This window comes from Platichthys flesus, chromosome 21, assembly GCF_949316205.1.
Source record: "Platichthys flesus chromosome 21, fPlaFle2.1, whole genome shotgun sequence".
Taxonomy (NCBI): domain Eukaryota; kingdom Metazoa; phylum Chordata; class Actinopteri; order Pleuronectiformes; family Pleuronectidae; genus Platichthys; species Platichthys flesus.
Window position 1 is genome coordinate 20,122,934 of NC_084965.1, and position 27,155 is coordinate 20,150,088.

The window sequence follows — 27,155 nt, forward strand, 5'->3', positions numbered from 1 at the left end:
CTCTTGATCTTTATCTGTTGGTGGTTCATCAGGGGATTTTTATACACACCAGGCCATTTGAACTAACTAGTGTTACTGTGAGGTAGCCTAATAATATAATATAAGTAAAATGTAATATATATAGCTAAGTGGATTCTTAAAAAGTCAAAGCTGATATGATTACTGTGTATGTATGTGTGTTAGACTGGGTCAATGGAGAAGAAAATATAGATATTTTTATGACAGTCACATCACTAAAAGGTGTGCAGTGTGTCTTTTATCCATTTATCACTATTATTTATACCTTAATTACTTGTTTCCCCATTACAATTTAGCATATATTATTCACCATGTAGTTCACATTAAAAAAAGGAAGTTTAAGAAAGTTAAAAAATATCTTTTAGGGTCAGATTTTAAGAAAATATATTCAATTTTGATTTCATAAGGTATTCCAGCTAATTTTGAGCAAATATTAACAAGGCAAAAAGCTATAACAATGGATCGCAGAAAATAATCTTCTTCTCCAAGCAGGGGAAGAAGATTATTTTCTTTATTTTAAAAGTAAAGCCACTAACACAATTACTTTCAGAATCTTGAATGAATGAATTTCTTGATAAAATGGTAAACGGCCTTTATTTAAATAGCACTTTCTGGCCTTAATAACTACTTAAAGCTCTTTACATTACAGTTTTCGGGCATTCACCCATTCACCCACACATTGTCACACATCTTCACTTTTCGACGTTGAACTCTGTATACATGTTTCTGGCTTGTATGTTTTAGAGAGTGGTTTTATAAAAGTTGAGGTGAACCAATTCTAAAAGTCAATGTTTTACTGAACAATTCAGACATGTATTAGACTGGGTATAGATCATACGATAACAAAACTTATAAGAAATGTAATGCATTGCTCGGACTGTATACTAAGTTTTCTTTATTGTCCCACAGGAAAACAATAGTCAAATCTTTTTTACATAATGTTTATATTTACGTTGAATTAGTTAATTTGATCATATTGTGAGTCTAGACAAATCCATTAAAAATCCATTCACTAACAGCATGGCATATGATGTGTATACAGACCTGTTTAGCTGTCTCTGAGTCTCAAACTGAGCCACACTATATCTTACCCCGTACGCTTCAGTAATTCTCCCTCTTGCCCTCGCTTTTGTCAAATCTTAAGCACAGCTTGGCCTGTGCAGAACAAAGACACTGAAGATCATCTCAAGGCCTATTTAGAAGTTTCAAGGATCATTCGCAGGGGAACCGAATTTAAGAGTGACACAGTTTGTCATGAACAGACGAACAGATGATGCAGCACATTGTGCCCTTTCCTCTGTTATCAACACTGTTGTGCACTGACGTAGTTGTTAGAATGTGATAATTTGTAGATGCATTCTGGGAAAGTCTCAGTGAAACACACTGAGCAGGACAAATACAGCCTCTGAGCTGTGTTACATGTTTCCCAGTGGAGCTCCCTCCCCCAGCCTCATGCTGAACAATGTAAAATCTCTGTCCACCTCTCAAACTGAACACAGCACAAAGTTGTCCAGTAAGCTGCTGATGTAGCAGTGGCATGCACACGGTAGTTACTTTTGGACACACATAAATATTATTGTGCTTCACCTCAAACAGAATGCAAAAAGTGGCTCATATTACCCGTCCTCCCCTACTGCAGACTGAGTAAACTGAGTTGAACCATTGGGATGAACCCGTTGAACCCAAACAGAAAGCATTACATACTCCACAACACTAAGTGGCAGTGTGGCTGCGTTTGTGCGTGTACAGAAAAGCAGTGAAGAGCTGTGCTGTTCAGTCAGCGGCAAACCTTAGATTGCACAGGCTGACTCTAACATGCAACGATGCCTTCTCCGAACCCTGTGAGTCGCCTGCTCCCTAAAGACCTCTACCCATCTCTGGACATTGGGACCTGCAGCAGCCCGCTGACCAGACACTCGCACGGCTCCACCTTACAGGTCCCCGTCCAGCGACTGCACGGCAGAGTGGCCAGCCGGCTCTGGTCGTCTGTGATCCTTTGGAAGGAGCTGCGGTCCATGCAGCCTGTGGGCTCCGGGGGATTCGGCTCTGTCTACAAGGTGGAGTACCTCGGGGAGACCGTGGCGCTGAAGAAAGTCAAGAAATGCACAAAGAACAAGTTGGCCTCCCGACAGAGCTTCTGGGCCGAGCTGAACGCAGCACACCTGCGCCACAGAAACGTCGTGCGCGTCATCGCGGCTACCACCTGCGTGCCGGCGGATTTTGAAGATGAGAGCAGCATCGGAACCATCCTGATGGAGTTTGTTGGGAGCAGAAATCTGCAACAGATCATCTACGGCTGTGCAGAGCTGGGGGAGGACCGCTGGCTCAGGTACTCCACAGACATCGCGCACGGCCTGCGGTTCCTACACTCTCACAGCATCGTGCATCTCGACATAAAACCAGCCAACGTGCTGGTGTCCAGTGAAGACGTCTGCAAAATAGTTGATTTCGGCTGCTCTCTCAAAGTAGACCGTCGCTGTGAGACGAGCACCATCACCCCCCTCCTCAGCCACATGGGCGGCACGTACACGCACAGGGCCCCTGAGCTGCTGAAGGGCGAGGAGGTGTCTCCTAAGGCGGACATCTTCTCCTTCGGGATCACCCTGTGGCAGCTGATCACCAGAGAGCAGCCCTACACCGGCGACCGGCAGCACGTGGTCTATGCGGTGGTGGCGTACAATCTGCGACCGCCAGTCCAGGACCAGCCGGTGTTCCGCTCGGAGCAGGGGCGGCTGTGCAGGACTCTGTTGAGCCTGTGTTGGAGCGCAGAGGTCAGATGCAGGCCCACTGCTCAGGAGCTGCTGCCGTACCTGGAGCAGGTGCGCTCCCACATATGACTCTGTTTTTACCACTGATGGACATGCACCGGCCGCTGAATGTGTGTGTGTGGGACGTTTTAGTCGCTTTTCAGGACCAAGCAGTGGACCTGCCTTCACGCCGAATCCCATTGAAAAGGTGTAGCATTATTGTTCATCTGCCAAAATGGCGAGTTTGCCTCAGTAAATATTGTTAGATAACATGCACAACACGTCTTACCCGCCACTGATTTTAGCGGAGATTGTTCTCCCCCCCCCCCCCCATTCATGTTTGGTTGCAACTGTAAAATGTATTCGTTTGCTGAGTAGTATGAGCTCAGTTTAAGTAGCCCAATGACACAGCACAGTGGAGTCTGATGGTGTAAAAAACCTCATTCTCATCTTAAGTATTTAGATTAAAAACAACTGCTGCACTTTGTTCTTATGGGTTTAGTGTGTTGAGAGAAGGCAGCTCTCTCCTGTACTATGACGAAAACAAATGCGACTTCAGCCCATTGGTTCATTAAATGGTCAAACTATATTTTATATTGAGCGGTTATACCGTTTGCCATCACTACATACCACTAACTGTATAAAAGGTGTTGGTGTTAGTTACTGTGAAAGTTCCGACTTTGTTTTATTTCTTTGTTTATTTCTTAAGTTATGAATCAGATTTAAATTGAGTTTTATTTGCCACCATGAATGTACTGAGATTTAAGTGTGATGGGTTTTCATTAAAATTATTTTATACTATACATGTTTTGCTTCGTAGCTCTTTAACAAATCATGTTGATGGGTCATCACCTGTCAAGTTTACCCTGCCTCTTGCCTAATGTCAGCAAGGATGGCTTCAGCTCCCACATAAACGTATAGGAGAGATGGAGAATGGATAGATTTGTTATCGTTAACCTAAACATTTTAATTCACATCTACTCACCGCTATGCGGATGGAGGGGTTGGTGAAGTGTTTAAGTCCACAAAACACTTCTGGAGTTTCAGGGGTAAACAGCATTGCAGCCAAATCCAATACAGTTGAAGTCAAGGGTGACCACTTCTTTGAACATAAAAAAACCGAAGGAAAAGAAACTGCCTCCATACTGCTCCTGTGGTGTCATCCAGGTGTTCTTGGCCCGAAACGGCATCATTTACACCATGTGTTCAGCCTAAATGTCTGCTGTTCTCCTCGCAAATTCTGTTTCAATTTGCAAACTTTGCTGCCAACCAGTGCCAGAATACTGTTCATTGACCATCATCCCAGGGTAGCTGATTAAGAAGCCCCCTCTGCAAATAAATGTTTGATTTTTTTTGTCAGACCACATTCAGTATGTTGTGGCACCAAGACATCACACTGAACACAGAGACCCCTCAAGGCTGCGTGATCAGTCTTTCGCCAAATACTCCACTTACATTTAACTGCATTAATAAATCCAACTCAAACCAGTTCATCAAATTTGCGGATGACTACATTAGTAGGACTCATCGGTAATGTCGATGAAACATACTCCAGGGCAGTGGTGCAACAGATGGACTTCAGGTCAAAGACTGAGCAGTCCCCACGGCAGATCAGCAGCTGCTCAATGGAGAGGGTCAGCAGCAAAAAACAAAGCTTCTTTGGAAGGGCTTGGTAGGGCAACCTCTCCACTTTCTACTGTGGCACTGTTGAAATTGTACTGACGACCTGCAGTGCGTCAGAAAGAAATACCTGACAACATGTCACAAGGATGGCTTAGAAGGTCATCGGGGTCTCACTACCCTTCATTTAGGACATGATTTCCTATGAAGACAGATGTTTGCGACATCTATAAGGAGACATGCAGGAAGAAAGCCTTCAGTATTTTGAGACACTCCTCCCACCCCTTTATAATGCTAACTTTTAAGTCCTTTTATTTATTTTTTTATCATTTTAACTCAGACACTTTATTGCCTTAAACAGTTTGTACGTGCACACAGATCCCGAGAAACACAATTTTATTCCACTTTATTGTTTGAGGTCGCTGGAATTTCATGACTAAACTTGAAACTTGACAGTCAGCCGTAATGTGCGTATTAGCCAAAAAGCTAAATCAAAGCTGCACATGATTAAAAATGTATGACAAGAACAGGCTCTAAAACATTTGGTACTGTACTACAGCAAGTCAGCCAATGCTTTTTGACTTATTTCAAGGCAGAGAATATACATCCAGATGTAAAAATGCTTTAGGTGGATGATCCACCGGAGTGAACATCACGTTTTGATGAATGCTGTTAGTATTTTGGTGACATACTTTATTCAAATTGATAGGCACATTGAACAGAACAGATTATCATCAGAATTACGCCCAAAAGCGCTGATGGAAAAGTCACACATCTTACAGTGAAAATGATCAGATCTTACCTGTATGAAGATGTTGACCTGACACTGTTTTTGACAAGGCAGCATGACTATATCTATAAGCTAATGTAATTGTACTGGCAGATAAGCTACATTGCAGGCAACCAAAATATCTTCACCATTAAGATGCAGTGTGTACAAACATGACTCGTCAATCAAAGCCATGGATCTCATAAATTAGAACATGACAGATAGACACAATATTCACTGGTATAGTACCACAGTCATGAAAGGCAGAAAAACCATAACAACATAGTGATAATGCACAATCAACAAATACCTTAAAACATTTGACAGTGTTATGAAACATCTTTGTAAAATTTAGAAAAATTTTAAGCAGAGTGATATAATAAACAAACAAAAAACTAAGGATTTCTTCTAAGTTACTTACACATAATTGTTTATTTAATTGTTTTTTAGGCTTTAAGAATGAAAAACATGACTTTAAAGAAATGTGTCAACCTTCAAGTATAAAATACATGTTGTCACCAGGTTGTTACAGGACTAACATACTGAACACTGATGCATTTTCGAGTTTCTTGTTGACCTGACAACATGGACAGAAGAACCCAGCTATTCATGTGTATTCCTTAAAAGTAAAAAGTCTTAAGTCTTAACGTCTTAAAAGTTGCAAATTTGTAAAAAGGGAGATATCCACGTCTTATCTGATTTTCTTAGCATTGACCATTGTTTCCATTTGTTGTATTAAATAACAGGTGTTGATTATGATGTTTTACCATGTGACAGGACCATATATCACTCAGAAAACAGTTACTCGATCAGAAGAGAGACTCAGAAGTGTCTTTTCATTAAACATCCCTGCCTGGTAGACAAATAGATTTCATGAGTTAAATCTCTTATCTCCACCCTATGACATCATTGGGGTTACTTTCTCAGACTTGTTCACACTATTGCTTTCATAAGTAGTACCTGTAGAACCTGTAAAGTTACCTTTATGTGGAAAAATGTTGGTCTTACCCTTTTCATTAATGACTAATGTGTATCTGAGTGTACTCAACATGAAACTGTTGGTGAAATATTGCCAGGTACTTGGAGCATATTGATAGGACAATGTCAAGGAAATAATATTCAGTTTTAAAGTTTGGGCAAACATCTGGAACACAATCACACAAGTACATAATTCACATGTCACGAAACACTGTTATCAATAACAAAGTGAGAACAATATTGCATTTTCATCACATGAGTAAATAGTCTTTGTTTGTATGGCATGTGGCAGTATGTGTGAAACCCTAAGTAAAGGAGCAGATAGCTATGTGCTGCAGTGATCACATGATGGTGACTCTCTCAGGTGAAACATGGGCAGCTGAACCCACTGGCTCCAGGCGCTGGCACCGGTACTGACAGCTATCCATTCCCCGGCGGATCCGATGGAGCTTGCAGGCAACACAGGGAAGCAGAATCATCACCTTTCCTAGTATCACAATCACCGGCAGGGTCAGGGCCACCACGAAGCTGGGGGGCAGGTAGAATCGGTAGGCCTCCTCCTCAAAGGCCCGCTTCCAGCCAAACAGCAGGCCATGGAAGGTGGCAATGAGCAGGGCAATGTAGCCAAGAGTGGACTGGTGCAAAGACAGAGAGACGTGTGATGGTGCACACATGTAACAAGTGCTATGAACGTACAGCAAAGCCATCCCTCCATTTCAGACACACAACTCCTGGTACACTGCAATATTACCATGGGCCAAACTTCACCTTGTGTAACTCAAACCCAGTGTTCCCTATTCCTGTTGTTCACATCACTATCTCTAATGTTCATTGAAGACAAGCATTTATCATAGACAAAATACAGTTTCTGTAGAATCATTAGTGATTATTTTGGTCTAAGCAAGATAATTCATTGATTCTGCAGCTCTGGTAACATTTCACTAACTTAACAGATTTTCCACCCTGAGGAAAGACACAGTCAGATTTCGAAAACCCCCGGAGTTTATGTTCATACCTGTATAAAGCTGAACTCCCTCCAGTTGAGCATGCTGTAGACGGATGGAATGGAGGTGATGGCCAAAAGTGACAGGAGCCCAAGACTCATGATCCCAAAGGAAACATACATCTCCACCCTCCACACTTCCTCCTCATTCCACGCATTCTCCACGTTAGCATGGACCTGACAACACAGAAGATGCTCAAGATAGAATTCATCAAAGGCATTATCACATATCACTTGTTATAATGCATGGCAACATCAACCTGCAAGAAAAGACTGGGACAAAGACGAGGTGCTTTGACTCTATTTACCTCCTGAAACCACGTCAAAGGGTTAAAAGAATACTAGCGGCACCAAATTTGTTTGTGTGAATATGATAAAAAAACATAAATGCAGGAAATATGGAAGTGAAACTTTGAAATATCGGAAATGCTCTTCCTCAACACTCATTAATAAAACTCAACCTATCTCAAAGCTCTTATTTTAATACATTGTATATTTGGCGTCTGTGATATACATTTTCATAATATTTTCAATTAATGTAGAACACGGCTGCATAGATATGGGAGTGGACATGACCAATATTTACCACCATATGTCGGAGTATGCTTAATATTTCAGGCACTCAAGCATGGATTTGGATTAAAGAGATGGTCAGTTAAGAATGGTTTGCTTTACTATTTCAAGCCAGAGTTAACCTTCTCCTGAAGAAACCCATCTGAAGTAAAAAACTACAGACCTCTCTCTCTTCTTCCCTTTCTTTCTAAAACTTTGACACAGTGAACCAACAGATCCTTATTTCCTCCCTACATGATCTGGGTGTCTCAGACTCTGTTCTCTCCCTGCTCTCATCCTACCTAAAAGATCACACTTACCGGGTAACTTGGAGAGGATCTGTGTCTGAACTTTGACCTCTCACTACTGGGGTCCCTCAAGGTTCTGTCCTGGGTCCCCTCCTTTTCCTTCTGTACACCAACTCTCTCGGCTCTGTCATTCACTCACATGGCTTTTCCTACCACAGCTACGCAGATGACACCCAACTATCCTCACTTTTCCCCAATCTGAAACACAGGTAGCAGTATGAATCTCTGCCTGTCTGACTGAGATCTCTCAGTGGATGCATGCACACCACCTGAAAATTAACCTTAATAAGACTGAACTACTTTACCTACCAGGGAAAGACTCTCCCACCCACAACCTGACTATTACATTACATTACATTACATGTCATTTAGCTGACGCTTTTATCCAAAGCGACTTACATTTTTAGAACACTCATCATTTTATGAGGGGCCATCTAGGGGTTCAGTATCTTGCCAAGGACACTTAGGCATGCAGATGGGATAGAGTGGGATTCGAACCGGCAACCTTCTTCTTGCAGACCACCCGCTCTATCCCCTAGGCCACGCTCTCCCCCACCTTTGACCACTCCGTGTAAGCCCCCACCCAGACTGCTAGGAACCTGGGTGTGACACTCGACAGTCTACTCTCCCAGAATGCAGCAGCACGTCTGGTCTTCAACCTACCTTAATTCACACACACTACTCCGCTCGTCCGCTCCCTTCACTGGTTACCAGTGGCTGCCTCCAGGACATGGTCAAACCTCACAGCCCAGCCCGTCCACTCCGCTCTGCATCTGCCAATTGGCTTGTTGCTGCCTCATTGCGAGCTAACCACTCAACAAAAAATTGGCAGAAGGTCTACACATCTTCCACCGCAAACTAAAAACACATCTCTTCCGACTAAACCTTGAATTAAATAATCTCCAAATGTATTAAGGAAGATCGAGGAAAATCCATGCTTGACAAGGGAACAGTTTTTTATTTTCTTACAATAATTCATTATTTCGCACCACATTTTTCAGTTCATGTAAGCTTAATGTTGAACACGCTGGTCCCTTTTACGTCTTGAAGTTGATAGATCATAAACCCTTGATTTAAAAAATGATTGGATTGAAATTTGTTCAGATGTAAATATTTTTACATCTCCCTCATTCATGTGTATGTATTAACAGGCCAGTCTTGCCTGGGCCATCAATATATTGTTGCAGCAGGCAGAATAGGTCAATGCAACATATAGGTGAGTAAAATAGGTCTTTGTAGGCAGCAGCTCTGGCTAAAGTGCATGTTGCCAGATATTCCCATATTCCCAAATCAGTTTGTCTCATAGGGCTTAATAAGGTGCGACATCCTCTTCACCCTAAATATGTTTTTAGATTTAATACATCTAAATACATATTTAGATGTATTAGATGAAATAATTATATTTCTCAAAATGATGATATATTTCATGCCAGCTTTGTGTGGTGGAAGATCAAGTTTATGAGTATGAATGTGGACATATTGTCAGTAACCCTTGTCCTATACTGACCTGCTGGTAGGCAGTGTTGAGCAGCAGGTACCTCTCCGATCTCCTCATGGGCAGACAGAGGCTGTAGAGAACGTGGACAGCAGCCAGAAAGAAGCTGAGTAGGCCCATCTGTTTTCGGCTCTGCAGCCACCCCTCCAGCCAATGTGGGAAATGTCTGTACTTAGTACCATAATAGAGCTGGTGGGCAGCAGCCAGCTGGCCAGCCAGGTACACAAGGGCCAAAAGAGTGATAGCCACAGTGGGCAGTGTCCGATTGACTATCTCAATGGGGATCTTGTAAAAGTCACTTTGCTTGTATTTCACATATGGGTGGATAATATCTCGTACAAAAGAGTAGGCAAAAAAGAAGATAGAGAGGGCCACAGCAGCTAGGACTGGGCCCCTCCAACCAGGAAATAATTGTATGGGCATGTTCTCAATGTCCCTTGAAGAAGACAATGCGCCCATATCCACGGGCTGGAAGTTGAGCTGGCGGGCTAACTCCATAATTTGCCGTCGTGCCTCCACTGAGTCACTGCAGATGAATACCTACACAGAGCCAGTATTACAGAGAAGAGGACTGGTTAGAGAAGCAGAAAGTATGGAACCAAGGGGAGAAGACATTTGAGATAGAATATTGATAATTACTTATTTCTCTTTGCCACTGAACTCCTCAAAGAGCCACAGTGTTGCACTGGGTGACATGCTCCATAATTACCATGAAAAGTATGTTGACTTATGGTATAGGTTCAGTTCCCACCTGGCCCTTTGCTACATATCTTCCCCATTCTCTCTCCCCATTTCACATTTGCACTGTACTATCAATAGCAGCAAAATATTCCATCTACAGCTGCCAGAAATACTCATCAGAGCAAACATATATGGTAACCCACTGCTGAGAGTAGTGAGGAACAGATTAACAATTTTGTGTTTGAGCAAGAATTATTACAAAGTACAGCAAACAGGACCTTGACATTTTTACTGTAACAATGTAAACTATATATCTGTCAGTTGTTTTAAGAATTAAATCAGATTGTTGTTAGTGGGAACCAATGTGGTCTTAGAGCACAGACAAGGTAGGGAGGTCAGGAAGTTATGAGAAACTAAATAACAATTAATCGATACAAAAATAAATACAGAATATTTTCTCTAAAAACCTCCCAGTTGTTATGTGCATATGAAATAACAATAATATAAATCTTATAAATGATCTTTACTTCTGCAATATGATTTCTTAAATCAATGGTCCACCATAAAATTCTTCACTACCCAATGTACTGTTAACCTGAGCTTTAAGAAGCGTCTTCATGGCAGGACTTAAGTTGTTGTTCCAAACTTTTATAATACAAACCATGGATAAAGACAGCTGACATGTTGGGGGATTATTTCAGGATTTATTTTACAGCCAGGAGCTCTATTGTTATGAGGGTCCTGCATTGTGTAATCTGTGCCTAAATTAGAAGAGATTGAAAGTGTCCGATTTGTCATCGTGCGAGAATCCACAGATCCAGCAGTGAGCCTTTTATATCACATTATACTGAAACAAAATGCATTGGACCTGATTATGATGATTACTTTTGGAATAGAACTTTGACAAAATAATCCAATTTCTTTCTTCAGTTTGTCTACTTATTTTCTTCTTGAGTTTAAATGAAAAATCTGTCTTTTGGTGATAAATGTTTCTAAATGATAATGTTGCTGTCTCAGATATTATCATGTAACCAAAGTAATCATTTGATCTTTCTCTCAAAACCCCTGGTCCGGACCTTAGACCATTTCCCACTGGTTTTCACAGACAGCTAATTTAATCACTTTTACTGTGCCCTTGATCCTGTCTTGCGGCCATCCCTGTCCAAGAAGTTAGTGGACAACTAGAGATTTTTATTGTATTGCGCCAAATCATAATCTAATTTATCTCAAGGCACTTGACCAAAGACCAAATTATTCTCTTTTTATACAGACTATACACATGTCCATTGTCAATGTGAGTAAGTGTATGCATGAATATATATGTGAGATGCACTGTGTATAGCTTTACAATTAAATAAGATGTATTCATTTGCCAAAAAAATTGAAAGTCAGTCAGTGTTAATCTTGTGGCAGAAGGTATAATAAACTATTGTATTTTAGACACTGAGAGGTGAAGAGATGCTAAAAGAATATGCTATATGTGTCTACCACCTCTGAAGGTGATTGGATCTCAAATGTGTTGTCTGTTTGTCTTGGGTTATTTCACACCTGAGCTTAGAGCTGCCTACTTTTGTTCACTAGAGACAGACATTGATACCAGGTACAGAGCCTCAAGGCTGGCGCATGGTTCTGCAACTACGGCTGCGGCTTTTCACACAGTTGTGTCGATGGACTCGTTTTAATTTATGATTCTCCAAGGATTGCGCCAGTTGCAAAGCATTTCACTGCCAGAACACTAGGGGGAGAAACGTTTTTTGTTGAAGACGACCTTAGAGACGCCTTCTTTGTGTGAGGCAGTCGTCATGGACTGTTTATTTATTTATAACATCGCCTGGTGTTTAATGTGTGGTCCCAACCACGATAGAAATAAATAAAAGGCAGGGACTTTCTTTCCCCCTGCATCGCCAATGCTGCTCCTCATAGCCTTTTTCTGGCGGACAAATGTTTTCCTGATCTTGCTCCACAGCTTCATACACTCGTCGACCTGCAAACCGACGTTAGCCGAGATCTCCATCCAGGTCAACGTCAATGACAGGTTATACAAGTGGACATACTTTCAGACCTCTTCTGCCAAACACTCTTCTATTTGGTCTATCTTCGTTCTTCTAAATCTTCTTTGGTTTCTGCCGGTATGATGGGGCATGAAACCGGAAATGTGACTCCGGAAATGTGACTCCGGAAAGGATGTAGTTAGCAGACCAATCACAGCCTTGCGGACTGCGTGTGGCTTGCGTAGCTTTGTCGTATAGTTACAAAAATTGGGCAATGCACGCAAGTACGCAAGAAGGGGTCTGAAAGAACGCAAGGGGCACGCAAGGGGCTTTTGCGCTTACGTGTCTCTTCTTGTCTCCCAAAAAGCAGAACCATGTTCCGGCCTTTAGTGATGAGAGATCACCTGTTATTGTGTGAATGAAGGCCCAGAATATGTGACTTGAGTGACTGATCCAATTCAGTGTTACTGAATTCCATTAATAAATGCTGATGGTGAAATCAACACAATAAGGTTGCATGGTAACCTTTGTGATAAGTTTGTTGTTGACTTCAACAGAATGTGTTGGACTTTGTACCTGTGTGCTGGCATCTTTGGGGCAGCTCTGCTGCATGGCCCATGCTGAGATGACGTTGAAGCCTTTGACCACTATAGAGTCCGGCAGCAGTGAAGCCAGATATTCAGCGTTCGACTCTGGATACTGGTTCACCCTCCTGTTATTACTCACATCCACCAGGTACTTTCCTAAGAGACATAAATGCAAAACAAATGATTCTGTCATTAATGACATTAAATATGTCATTTGTATCTCATCTTGCACAAGTTGCTTCAGTAAAGCCACTATCAGGACTGTAATCACCACAACAATTTGTGACTTCAAAAGAACACAAAGGCAACCACCAGGTACAAAAATATGAGATTTGTTTACTAATGTCTGCTAGGGAGGGAAAAGTGTAAAGGATAACTCAAGAATATGCAAAACGGAATAAATGCAACATGATTCAAAGCAATACAATAAAAAGGTTATAATTTGAGGGATCATGGCGGATAAGTTGGGTTGTGCTGTGATCAGATTGACGGCAACTAATGAATAAGTGAATGAACCTTTGAAGGTAGATTTAGACATCAACCCATTCGTTAATGACAGAATCAAATGATTTGACCAAGCCTACTTGAATAAGTGCCACTGTGCTCAGGACCTTCTCGGCCAGACTGTGATCCACTGGCTGGTGACCTCATCTCGGGTCCAGGTGGTCTGTCATTGAGATAACCTCAGATCGTTCAGCAGCGAGGTCTGCCGGTGGCCTCAGTTATTCAGGTTGAGGCCTTGTCTGCTGCAGTCTCTCTCTCTCCTAGAGCACATGGGTCTCTGAATGAGACTGATGGAGCAGGCATGCCGACGGGTTACAATTGGAACTGGCACTGATTAATTAGGGCCCGAGCACTGAAATAGGTGGGAGGCCCTATTGAAATTGAAATTATTATTATTATTCCTATTATTAGGGCCCGAGCACCTCCGGTGGGAGGCCCTATTGAAATTGAAAGGATTATTTTGAGAATTTTTAAACATGCTCAAAAAGTTGTAAAAGTTTGCAGTAAATTAGAAAGTGGTTTAAATTTACGTATTCTGGAGTATTTGGAAATGGGCGTGGCAAAATGGCTCAACAGCGCCACCTACGGAAAAGCCCCTCATTTAGCATTCACAGATCCTCACGAAAATCAAGACAGTTGTGTATCATGACCAGATGCACAAAAACGCCTCAAGGACCATTATGAAAAACTTAACATGAAGCCTGCCATTTTGGAATAAGTGGCCATTTTGGTCATATTCCATATTTTTACTTTGATGTACTTCTCGTAGAGTTTTCTAGCCTGGATGCCAGACGAACTTAGCCCCGCCCACAACATTTGAGGTCGGGAAGTTCGGTCTGGAGTCGCTCCGTTGGGGAGAAATTATGCCCGGTTTGAAATCATCCGGACCAATCAGATTGTCAGGGCGGGCTTTATACGATGATGGACAGATGATCAACGGTAACGTAATCAACTACGTAATCAAAGTGAACTTCGGTTGACGTTGTTTTCCAGAAACATGCCTGCCGCTGGAGAGCTGAGATGTGTAGATGCTGCCATTGAGTCTGTTTTAGGAGACATCGACAGCGCATTAATTTCAAAAGAGGAACAGAGAAACGCGATCAAGGCATTTGTAGATCGAAAAGATGTTTTTGCCATCCTTCCTACTGGATTCGGAAAAAGTTTAATCTATCAGCTGGCCCCGATGGTCGCGAAGAAGATGGGACACGGGAATGTTGTGTTCCAACCGTGTGATTAAGTTCTTACAGGACCGACAAATGTGATACGATTTGTTTGATGTGTTGTGGAGCTGTAATCCTAAACGGAGAACTTGTTCGTACGTGCAATCAACTTTACTGTAACTGACTGCTACACCTGCAACTTTATGCATACTGTTTTATTCTGTTATTTTGTGTTGGGCTTATTTAGTTTTACACGTAGCAACTCCCCTCGCATAAATACCTGCAGTTTAAGGAGCAGACCATGTTAATAGACGCACCAGATCCCTCGCTTGCGGACCAGTGCAATAAGACAACTGCCGTACAGTGCCGGCACAAGGATAGGAGCAGGAACTACGACCGGACGCGGGCTGTGCGGCATGTGTCAAAAACTATAGTTTAACACCCCTCGCCCGCGGAACGAGGTAAGGAAGCTGGTCCCATTTACTTTGCTGCAGGTAGCGCGGAACGGGAGTCGCTATGTCACGTTAACGCATCAGACTTGTTTCGTGGTGATTTGTTTGTTTATTGTATTTTAATGTTTGTGTTTGGTTTTATGGATTAAAATATCGTATACTTAATGTCATTCCAGTTTTACGGTGTATTTACGGCTACGATGAAGTGAACAATAAAGAGCCGTATGACATCAGTAGAGAAACTCTGCGTAATGTTCGGGGGGGGCTGTTACATTAACTGTTTCTCTCAAAAATGCTGATTGTGTTGGTAAGCTCTCCGTGTATCCTTAAATTATTTTTATAACCCCGGCAAAACTGTTTTACTGATTCTTCTACATCTTCCAGCGTGCGTGCAGCTGAGTTCTGTTGACAACAACTTTGCGTCGCTTTACATACGTCACATACTACGTTGCTCTGATTGGTTGTAGGTCTATCCAATTGAGCGAAGAGGAATTTTATTTCCTGCTTCGGTTGAAACACGCCCCATAATCACAGCCCAATGGAGCGGTATCAGACTCACATTCTGACTACAATTGTGAGTATGACAACGTCAGGCTAAGAGTTTTCACCATATCAACTTAAAATTTAGACGAGTGTCATCACAACAAAATGGAGATCAAAAGTTATTGAAAGATCAACTTTTCGTCACGCCGTCTGACCGTGGCATGGCGTCAAAGTGTGACGAAACGCCATCAAAACACGAGCTTCTATATCTCAGACATATTTGGTCCCATGGACTGCAAACTACACATGTAAGACAAGAGTCTCGACCTGAAGACAACAACACAGCAGTCGTGACTTAAAATCACAGCGGCCCCTGGTGGCAACAGGCAATTTCTTGTTTTTGGTACGTGTTCTATTTTTATGTACTACTCGGAGAGCTTTCATTATTAGGGCCCGAGCACCGAAATCGGTGGGAGGCCCTACTGAAATTGTAATGATTATTATTATTATTCTTTTTTTTCTCCTGATTTAATGAATTGGCTTTTTGAGGGCTTTATCATGCTCAAAAAGTTGTAAAAGTTTGCAGTTGGTTAGAAAGTCGTGAAAATGTACGTATTCTGGGGTATTTGGAAATGGGCGTGCAAAATGGCTCAACAGCGCCACCAACGGAGCTTCCCCTCATTTACGGAGAAGCACCTCATTTAGCATTCACTGATCCTTATGAAATTAAAGACAGTTGTGTAACATCACCAGATGAACAAAAAAGCCTCTTGGAGCATTATGAAAAACGCAACAGGAAGCACGCCATTATGGATTTAGTGCTTATTTTAGTAATATTCCATAATTTTTTCTTTGATGTACTTGTCGTACAGCTTTCATCAGATCAGCTTAAAATGTAAATGACTGTCGTCATATCAATATGGAGATTGAAAGTTATCAAAAACATCAACTTTTCGTCATACCGTGTGCCTGTGGCGTGGCGGCAAAGTGTGATGAAAACGCCATCAAAATACGAGCTTCTGTATCTCAGACATATTTTGTACAATCGAGTCCAAACTAGACACAAATGACAAGAGTTGCGACCAGACGACATCGGTGTAGAAATTGTGACTCACAATCACAGCGCCCCCTGGTGGCAACAGGAAATGTCTTGTTTTTGGTACATATTACATTTTCAAGTACTTGTTGGAGAGCTTTTATCAGATTAACTTAAAAGTTACTTGAGTTTCATCACAACAAGATGGAGATCTAAAGTTATCAAAGAAACAACTTTTTGACACACCGTCTGACTGTGGCGTGGCCTTAAAGTTTGATGAAACGCCATGAAAACACGAGCGTCTGTATCTCAGACATATTTGGTCCAATCGACTCCAAACTACACATATGAGACAAGAACCGCCACTGGAAAACATCTACCTAGAAAACATGAGTTAAAAGGGCAGCGCTCCCTGGGGGCATTAGGAAATGTCTTGTTTTGGTCATCTTACTCTTTGATGTATTTCTCCCAAGCCACTTTGCTAAACCATGTCAAACTGTGTGAAATGGGTCTCAAGATATTGATAATGTAGGCATAACATTACTGTGAATTTTCATCATGCGGATTATTATTGGCGTGGCATCAAAGTTCATCAGCTCACCATGACAAACGAAATCAATTTTAACGGAGTTACCATGAACGCATCATGAGACCGCTTCGTTTTGTTACGTCCCACACTTGGATGTATTTCTCCTCATTCACTTTGCTAAACCATGTCAAACTTTGTCACATGTGTCTCAAGATATTGATAATGTAGGCATAAAATTGCTGTGAGTTTTCATCATGCGGATTATTCATAGCTTTGCAGCAGACTTCTTCAACTCGCCATGACAAGCGAAACTCCATTTAACACAGCTGCACGTGAACGCCTCATTAGACCGTGAAATGGCTTGCACTCACATATCCGGTAAATAACACAGTTTGATGTTCTGCTCCTTCTCCTGACGGACACGTTAACGACGTTTGCGCTCCCGTTTCTGTGGTAAGTCACGTAGAGTATTTTATTTACATGTGTTCGCAGTGATTCGCAGGGTGCCTTTGAATCAGGCGTGCTAGCTTAGCAACGCTAATCTGGAAGCTACATACCAGCTGCTAACGGGTTCGATGCTAATGCCAGCTGTTACCGACACACCACCATGAACCCAGGTCCACCAAGCAGATACAAGCGTTAATTTATAAGGATGAATCTGAGAAAGGAGACTGCGTGTCGGCTCAAGGAGCTAGCCCGGAGGCTATTTAGCCTCCGGGCTAGCTAATGTAACTGAAACCTGAGAAACCTGAGTGTTTAACGTCACATCTGCATTGCAAGAGCAGCTGTTCAAAGGACCATTATGTGTCCTAAAGCTCTTTCTTCAGAGTAGTGTTGTAACGTGTTACAGTGAAAAGTAACCGTGTCTGCCACCTTCACTCTTTAAATCGTTAATCTCAGACAGACTTCACTGAATTCTTTTGTTAAATATGAGTAAATCATAGCCTTGTAACTTTAATAGAACAGACAGTGTCATACAGAATTGCAGGCTAATATGCACTACCTATTTCCTAAGCTGAAATGATTTAACTTTGAAGTAATATTTTATTTTTACCATGTAAAAGTCTGTTAAGCAGTTGACCTGGCACACGTATGACTTTACATATCTGTGTATTTGTGTTCAATGTTCCTCTAGCATGTCCAGCATGAGACACAACTTGAATCCAACCAGACTGAACACTGACTCCAGGTACAGACCTGTTTTCATTACTAATACAAACAATCAAAGTATTGCACATAATACATAATGTATTAAATTATAATGCAATACTTTTAATGTGAAATAACTCCATACTGTACATTTATTGTCATGCTAGTGCACGTTTTAATCCAAAAGCATATTCAAATACGTAGTTGAATATCCACAGAAAATGAGAATACACACTTGTTCAAAAGAAACACTTCCTTTACAATAATGATATATTTTTTGTTTCCTATCATTTTATTAGGGACGGACGAGCCTGAAGGACACAGCTGTGATGACCATGTTCTGTCTCTTATGGCAAAGCAGAAATATTAAACACTGGGTTGACCAGCATGAAGCTGCAGATCTCCACCATGTTGCTGCTGAGGACATCAGGTGCTGCAGTTCTTCATCTATGAAGAGAAAAAACGCACTGTTAAAGAATGTTTTGTGTTTTGTATAAAGCACAACAGATTTCAGATAGAACTGTTGTACTGTGGTCTTGGTTTATATCCTCATGGTTAAATGTACATATTTTAAGTCCCTTCTGATAAAAGTGCTGAAAGAAATACAACATTGTACAAATACATAAAATGTCTTTCTACCTCATCAGTACTATTCAAGGTGATAATCTCCCACAGACCTATTGATAACAGTCCAAATCAAGTCTTTCCACTTCTCTCAGTGTGAAAACATAATTTTATAATTAATTTGAGAACTGTTTACAACACTGATGTGTGGAGATTAAAATCATACCTAAACTGTGTACTTCACTGTAAAACTCCATGACATTCGCAGGCCATCTGTAGTTAAGGGAGCAACGCATGGAGTGATGTGTAGATTACTAGTTTGATGATGCATGAGGAAAGGCGGTGGTCGAGTGGCAGAAACTTGGACTATGGGCAGAGAAGGTCTCTGGTTCGTCTTTGGTTCGACTCCATGGAGAGACAACAAAAGTCGAACCTGGATTGATCTGTCCAAAAATCCAAGAGTCTCCCTACCCTCTCTAGTGCCCATGAGCAAGGCACCTCACTCCCCCAACATCTGCTCCCCGAGCGCCGTACATGGTCGCTCACTGCTCTGTGTGTCCTGCACCAGATGGGTAAAAAGCAGAGATTAAATTTCCCTACCTGCATGAGTGTGCCTTTGCATGTCTGTGCATGTGTTTGGGATGAATAAATGGATCTTAATCTTAATCTTTTAATCTTAATCAGTTGTCTTCCAGTTGACAAGCATGAAGCTGCAGATCTCCACCATGTTGCTGCTGGGGACATCAGGAGCAGCATTAATGAGGAGCAGAAGCGTACTGTTATGAATGTTTTGTGTTGTTTATGAAGCACTACATATTTCAGCTAGAACCGTTGTACTAGGGTCTGGGTTTGTATCCTAATGGTTAAATGCACATACTTTAAATCGCTTTTGATAAAACATGACAAAGAAATACAACATTGTACACATAGATAAAATGTCTTTCTACCTCATCTGTAATATTCAAGGTGATGATCTCCCACAGAGCTGTTGATAACAGTCCACATCAAGTCTCTCCACTTCCCTCAGTGTGAAAACATAATTATATAATTAATTGGAGAAGTGTTTACAACACTGATGTGTGGACATTATAATCTTATCACTACTGTCTAATTCACTCTACAACTCCATGACAGACTAAATAAACGATGTGAAAATAGTAATGGCGGATATACCATCCTGTATCAGAATATTGGTGAAACAGTTACTATGACATGAAACGTACACGTGTAGCGTATTGACAGTAACTCATTAAAAAAAATAATAATGTCACAACCAAAACAAGACTGTGGAGTTATCTTGCTTCAATCTGTTCATTAGACGTGATAAATAAACGGTAACTTTTATAACAATTACATACTACAAAAAACTTGAGGCATGTAAGCATATGATGATAGATAAAGCAATAGGTTATGTTGGATAGTTTGAAGGTTACTTACCTCTAGTTCAGCACCAGCGGCTGGCAAGAAGAAGTGGTGCGATCATCCTTGCCGCACAGGGCAAACGCAGGCAATGTGGAGACGAGCGCTTGGTCATCGAACGTTCTCTCTTCCCCGACCGCAACAGACTTGAAATTGCCTGTGCTCGGGCCCGTTAGTGCTACAACGTAGCCCAAGTTATTAGGGCCCGAGCACCGAAATCGGTGGGAGGCCCTATTGAAATTGAAATGATTATTATTAGGGCCCGAGCACCGAAATCGGTGGGAGGCCCTATTGAAATTGAAATGATTATTATTAGGGCCCGAGCACCGAAATCGGTGAGAGGACCTATTGAAATTGAAAAGATTATTATTAGGGCCCGAGCACCGAAATCGGTGGGAGGCCCTATTGAAATTGAAATGATTATTATTAGGGCCCGAGCACCGAAATCGGTGGGAGGCCCTATTGAAATTGAAATGATTATTAGGGCCCGAGCACCGAAATCGGTGGGAGGCCCTATTGAAATTGAAATGATTATTATTATTATTATTATTATTTTTCTTAGCTTAAATGAATTGGCTTTTTGACGGCTTTAATGTGCTCAAAAAGTTGTAGGAGTTTGCAGTAAATTCGAAGGCGGCGAAAAATTTCGTATTCTGGAGTATTTTGAAAAGGGCGTGGCAAAATGGCTCAAGAGCGCCACCTACGGAAAAGCCCCTCATTTAGCATTCACCGATCCTCAAAAAAAACAAAGACTATTGTGTATCATGAGTAGATGCACAAAAAAGTCCATCAGTGCATTATGAATAACGCAACAGGAAGCCCGCCAGTTTAACTTTAGTGGCCATTTTGGTCATATTCCATATTTTTTCTTTGATGTACTTGTCGTACAGCTTTCATCAGATCAACTTCAAATTTAGACGATCGTCATCACAACAAATTGGAGATCTAAAGTTATTGAAGGATTACGTTTTAGCAAAACCGTCTGACCGTGGTGTGGCGTTAAAGTTTGATGAAACGCCATCAAAACACAAGCTTCCATATTTCAGACATATTTTGTCCAATTGAGTCCAAACTAGACACATTCGACAAGAGTCGCCACCAGAAGACATCGGTGCAGAAATTGTGACTTACAATCACAGCGCCCCCTGGTGGCAACAGGAAATGTCTTGTTTTTGGTACGTGTTATGTTTTTATGTACTACTCAGACAGCTTTCATCAGATCAACTTAAAAATTAGATGAGACTCTGCAAAACAAGATGAAGATCTAAAGTTATCAATATTTAAACTTTTCATCATACCGTGTGACCGTGGTGAGGTCTCAAAGTTCGACTAAACGCCAATATAAGCGAGCTTCTGTAACTTAGACATATTTTGTCCAATCGACTCCAAACTACACATATAAGACAAGAGTCGCGACCGGAAGACATCTACCTAGAAATCATGACTTAAAAGGAAAGCGCCCCCTGGTGGCATCAGGAAATGTCTTGTTTTGGTCATCTTACTCTTTGATGTATTTCCCTCCAGCCACTTTACTAAACCATGTCAAACTGTGTCAAATTGGTCTCAAGATATTGATAATGTAGGCATAACATTATTGTGACTTTTCATCATGCAGATTGTTAATGGCGTGGCATCAAAGTTCATCAGCTCACCATGACCAATGAAACCCATTTTAACAGAGTTACCATGAACGCAGCATGAGACCGCTTTCGGTTTGTTAGGTCTCACACTTGGATGTATTTCTCCTCATTCACTTTGCTAAACCATGTCAAACTGTGTCACATGGGTCTCAATATATTGATAATGTAGGCATAACATTGCTGTGAGTTTTCATCATGCGGATTATTCATAGCTTTGCAGCAGACTTCTTCAACTCGCCATGACAAACGAAGCTGCATTTAACACAGCTGCAAGTGAACGCCTCATGAGACTCTGAAAAAAGTTACGTCGTCACAAGCTGCGGAGCTGTGTATCACGAAGAACCGGAGAACGGTTGGCGAGTCTGGATGAGAGGACGGCGGCGGAGTCACTGTGGACGTTGTTCGCTCAGCAGGTTAGATTGTGGGACGCACTCAAAGCTTTTTTCCCCTCTCCCGTTGTGTCTTTTCCTGTGTGAACTCTGCCGCTCTCAACAGCAGCACTGGCTATGAGCTAGCTCCTGCTAGCTCCAACGAAGCATCTCTCAACTGCTACGTAAGTTAAACGGACACTTCTGACTGACTGTGATGATAAGCAAAAGAGACACTGTGGATGTGTGATGTGTTGTACTGCATTTGTTTGATCTGTTTACTAATAATAGCTCTAATAAATACTGTATAAATTATATTTTGCTCCTGAATTGAACTGTGTTAAAGGGGTTCACATGGAAAATATATGTTCAATTATGTAAAGGGTGATTTTTGTTACTATTATACTAATGGAGATTTAGCACTTGCTACACATTGTAAGAGCAGCTGTTCAAAGGAGCACTACGTCTTTTAAGGCTCTTTATTCAGAGTCACGGTGTTGATGTCCTGTCACGTGTTACAGTGAAAAATAACCGTGTCTCCCACCTTCAGTATTTAAATCGTTAATCTCAGACAGACTTCACTGAATTCTTTTGTTAAATATGAGTAAGTCATAGCCTTGTAACTTTACTAGAACAGACAGTGTCATACAGAGTTGTGGGCTTATATGCACTACCTATTTCCTAATCTGAAATGATTATGCTCTGATTAACTTTGAACTAATATTTTATTTTTACCATTTAAAAGTCTGTTAATTACTTAACCTGGCCCATGTATGACTTTACATATCTGTGTATTGGTTTCATGTTCCTCTAGAAGGTCCAACTTGACACACAACTTGAATCCAACCAGACTGAACACTGACTCCAGGTACAGACCTGATTTCATTACTTAAAAACAATCAAAGTATTGCACATAATACATAATGTATTAAATTATAATGCAATACTTTTAATGTGAAATAGCTCCATTAAAAACATTCATTGTCATGGTAGTGCACGTTTTAATCCAAAAGCATATTCAAATACACAGTTGAATATCCACAGAAAATAAGATTACACACTTTGTTCATATGTAACTCTTCCTCTACAATAATGACGATCACTTTCATGTTTCCTATCATTTTATTAGGGACAGACGAGCCTGAAGGATACAGCTGTGATGACCATGTTCTGTCTCTTATGGCAAAGCAGAAATATAAAACACTGGGTTCTTATCTAAAGTGTATCAAATCAGATCTCCACCATGTTGCTGCTGAGGACATCAGGTGCTGCAGTTCTTCATCTATGAAGAGAAAAAACGCACTGTTAAAGAATGTTTTGTGTTGTGTATAAAGCACAACAGATTTCAGATAGAACTGTTGTACTGTGGTCTTGGTTTATATCCTCATGGTGAAATGTACATATTTTAAGTCCCTTCTGATAAAAGTGCTGAAAGAAATACAACATTGTACAAATACATAAAATGTCTTTCTACCTCATCAGTACTATTCAAGGTGATAATCTCCCACAGACCTATTGATAACAGTCCAAATCAAGTCTTTCCACTTCTCTCAGTGTGAAAACATAATTCTATAATTAATTTGAGAACTGTTTACAACACTGATGTGTGGAGATTAAAATCATACCTAAACTGTCTAATTCACTGTAAAACTCCATGACATTCGCAGGCCATCTGTAGTTAAGGGAGCAACGCATGGAGTGATGTGTAGATTACTAGTTTGATGATGCATGAGGAGAGGCGGTGGTCGAGTGGCAGAAACTTGGACTATGGGCAGAGAAGGTCTCTGGTTCGTCTTTGGTTCGACTCCATGGAGAGACAACAAAAGTCGAACCTGGATTGATCTGTCCAAAAATCCAAGAGTCTCCCTACCCTCTCTAGTGCCCATGAGCAAGGCACCTCACTCCCCCAACATCTGCTCCCCCGAGCGCCGTACATGGTCGCTCACTGCTCTGTGTGTCCTGCACCAGATGGGTAAAAAGCAGCGATTAAATTTCCCTACCTGCATGAGTGTGCCTTTGCATGTCTGTGCATGTGTTTGGGATGAATAAATGGATTTTAATCTTAATCTTTTAATCTTAATCAGTTGTCTTCCAGTTGACCAGCATGAAGCTGCAGATCTCCACCATGTTGCTGCTGGGGACATCAGGAGCTGCATTAATGAGGAGCAGAAGCGTACTGTTATGAATGTTTTGTGTTGTTTATGAAGCACTACTTATTTCAGCTAGAACCGATGTACTAGGGTCTGGGTTTGTATCCTAATGGTTAAATGCACATACTTTAAATCGCTTTTGATAAAACGTGACAAAGAAATACAACATTGTACACATAGATAAAATGTCTTTCTACCTCATCTGTAATATTCAAGGTGATGATCTCCCACAGAGCTGTTGATAACAGTCCACATCAAGTCTCTCCACTTCCCTCAGTGTGAAAACATAATTATATAATTAATTGGAGAAGTGTTTACAACACTGATGTGTGGACATTATAATCTTATCACTACTGTCTAATTCACTCTACAACTCCATGACAGACTAAATAAACGATGTGAAAATAGTAATGGCGGATATACCATCCTGTATCAGAATATTGGTGAAACAGTTACTATCACATGAAACGTACACGTGTAGCGTATTGATAGTAACTCATTAAAAAAAATAATGTCACAACCAAAACAAGACTGTCGAGTTATCTTGCTTCAATCTGTTCATTAGACGTGATAAATAAACGGTAACTTTTATAACAATTACATATTACAAAAAACTTGAAGCATGTAAGCATATGATGATAGATAAAGCAATAGGTTATGTTGGATAGTTTCAAGGTTACTTACCTCTAGTTCAGCACCAGCGGCTGGCCAGAAGAAGTGGAGCGATCTTCCTTGCCGCACAGGGCAAACGCAGGCAATGTGGAGACGAGCGCTTGGTCATCGAACGTTCTCTCTTCCCCGACCGCAACAGACTTGAAATTGCCTGTGCTCGGGCCCGTTAGTGCTACAACGTAGCCCTAGTTAGGGCCCGAGCACCGAATGGTGAGAGGCCCTATTGAATCTGTAAGGATTTTTATTATTATTATTATTATTAGGGCCCGAGCACCGAATGGTGAGAGGCCCTATTGAATCTGTAAGGATTTTTATTATTATTATTATTATTATTATTAGGGCCCGAGCACCGAATGGTGAGAGGCCCTATTGAATCTGTAAGGATTTTTATTAATATTATTATTATTATTAGGGCCCGAGCACCGAATGGTGAGAGGCCCTATTGAATCTGTAAGGATTTTTATTATTATTATTATTATTATTATTATTATTATTTCCCTTTGGGGGACTTTTTCAGGGTCTAGACATGCTCAAAAAGTTATGAAACTTTGCAGGAAATTCAAGGTCTGCGGATATTTTAGTATTCTGGAGTAATTGGAATTGGGCGTGGCAAAATGGCTCTACAGCGCCCCCTGGAACCAGCCCCTAGGTTTCCACATAACGGATTTTCATCAAAATCTGGATATAGGTGTATCGTGACCAGTCATGAAAAAAAGTCTCATGGAGCATTATGAAAAACGCAACAGGAAGTCCGCCATTTTGCTTTTAGTGGCCATTTTGGCAATATCCCACATTTTTACTTTTACGTACTTGTCCCAGGGCTTTCATCTGATCAACTTCAAATTCAGATGAGTGTCATCACAACAAGATGGAGATAAAAAATGATTGAGGGATTTTTTTTTTATCACACCGTGTGACCGTGGCATGGCGTTAAAAATTGGTTACACGCCATCAAAACACGGGCATCTGTATCTCGGACATACATGTTCCAATCAAGTCCAAACTAGACATGTAAGACAATAGTCCCCGCCTGATGACATCTATGCATAAATGATGACTTAAAACCGCAGCGCCCCCTGGTGGCAACAGGAAATGTCTTGTTTTTTGCTTGTCTTACACTTGGATGAATTTCTCCTCATCCACTGACCTCAACCATGTCAAACTGTATCAAATGGGTCCCAAGACATTGACAATGAAGACATAAGATTACCGTGACTTTTCGTCAAACGCCATATGAATGGCGTGGCATTAAAGTTCATCAACTCGCCGTGAAACACGAAATTGCTGTAACTTCAGTGTTCATGATTCTATCTCTCTCAAACTACATGTGTGTAACAACAGCCCCCCCCTGAAGATATTCATATGGTTTTAAGAAATGGGCTTGGCAAAAAAACTGACCAGCGCCCCCTATAGGGCAACCCCGGCACTACGATGGCCGACATTTATACAAATCTATCGGGACATGTGTCGTTTCATAACAAACAAAAAAATATCTTGGATAGGTATGCTTGACCAAACAGGGAGGCCGCCATTTTGGATTAAGTGGCCATTTTTTTTCCATATTCCACATTTTTACTTGATGCACTTGTCCCAGGGCTTTCATCAGATTAACTTCAAATTAAGATCAGTGCCATCACAACAAGATGGAGATAAAAAGTGATTAAGAGATTGACCTTTCGTCACACCGTGTGACCGTGGCGTGGCGTCTTGAGTTTGATTAAACGCCATCAAAACACGAGGTTCTGTATCTCGGACATACATTGTCCAATCGAGTCCAAACTAGACATGTAAGACAAGGGTGCCATCCTGATGACATCTACACAGAAATTATGACTTGAAATTACAGCGCCCCCTGGTGGCTACAGGAAGTGACATGTTTTATACTTTGATGAACTGCTCCTGGCTGATTTACAATATACAGCTCAAATCAGATCAGTCAAGTCATTAGATCATGGTCAGAATTGTGACGTTTCCTCAAACCGTGTAAACATTGATGTGCGGCGAAGGATTTTCCTTCGCCAAAGGACGCGATGTTATCATAACTCCACTGTGCATTGTCCTATCACTACAAAACTTCTGTCACATGGTCAGAGTCCAAGCCTGAACAGCTCTATGTGTCAATATTTCCTCAGTGTCATAGCGCCACCTACTGACTCGCCAGGAAACAGGAAGTACTTTGTTAATCCACTCTGCATTATCCAACCGGCTCCAAACTACTGACCTATGATCACAATCCTGAATAGAACAAATCCATATATGAATATTAGTTAAGGGTCATAG

General features: G+C 41.3%; 2 protein-coding genes across 3 annotated transcripts in view; one reads left to right on the forward strand and one right to left on the reverse strand.

The window, feature by feature from the left end:
• Positions 1–930: 930 nt before the first annotated feature.
• mos (v-mos Moloney murine sarcoma viral oncogene homolog) lies at positions 931–3,568 on the forward strand. Its single transcript, XM_062379065.1, has one exon. The coding sequence runs from the start codon at positions 1,842–1,844 to the stop codon at positions 2,853–2,855; it is 1,014 nt and encodes a 337-aa protein (XP_062235049.1). The 5' UTR covers positions 931–1,841; the 3' UTR covers positions 2,856–3,568.
• Positions 3,569–4,791: 1,223 nt separating this feature from the next.
• Positions 4,792–27,155, reverse strand: part of steap2 (STEAP family member 2, metalloreductase) — a 115,990-nt gene continuing 93,626 nt past the window's right edge. Inside the window, exons 4-7 of one of the 2 annotated variants that reach the window (XM_062379777.1) lie at positions 12,739–12,905; positions 9,503–10,030; positions 7,148–7,312; positions 4,792–6,767 (exon numbers count right to left, since the gene is read on the reverse strand). In XM_062379777.1, coding sequence (XP_062235761.1) covers positions 6,474–6,767; positions 7,148–7,312; positions 9,503–10,030; positions 12,739–12,905 — 1,154 coding nt within the window. In that variant the 3' untranslated portion in view covers positions 4,792–6,473. The remainder of the gene's footprint in view (positions 6,768–7,147; positions 7,313–9,502; positions 10,031–12,738; positions 12,906–27,155) is intronic. The other variant, XM_062379778.1, reaches the window with a different exon arrangement.

Bases quoted from the DNA above. Each gene is read 5' to 3' on its own strand.
- mos (XM_062379065.1), top strand. From the start codon at position 1,842: ATGCCTTCTCCGAACCCTGTGAGTCGCCTGCTCCCTAAAGACCTCTAC.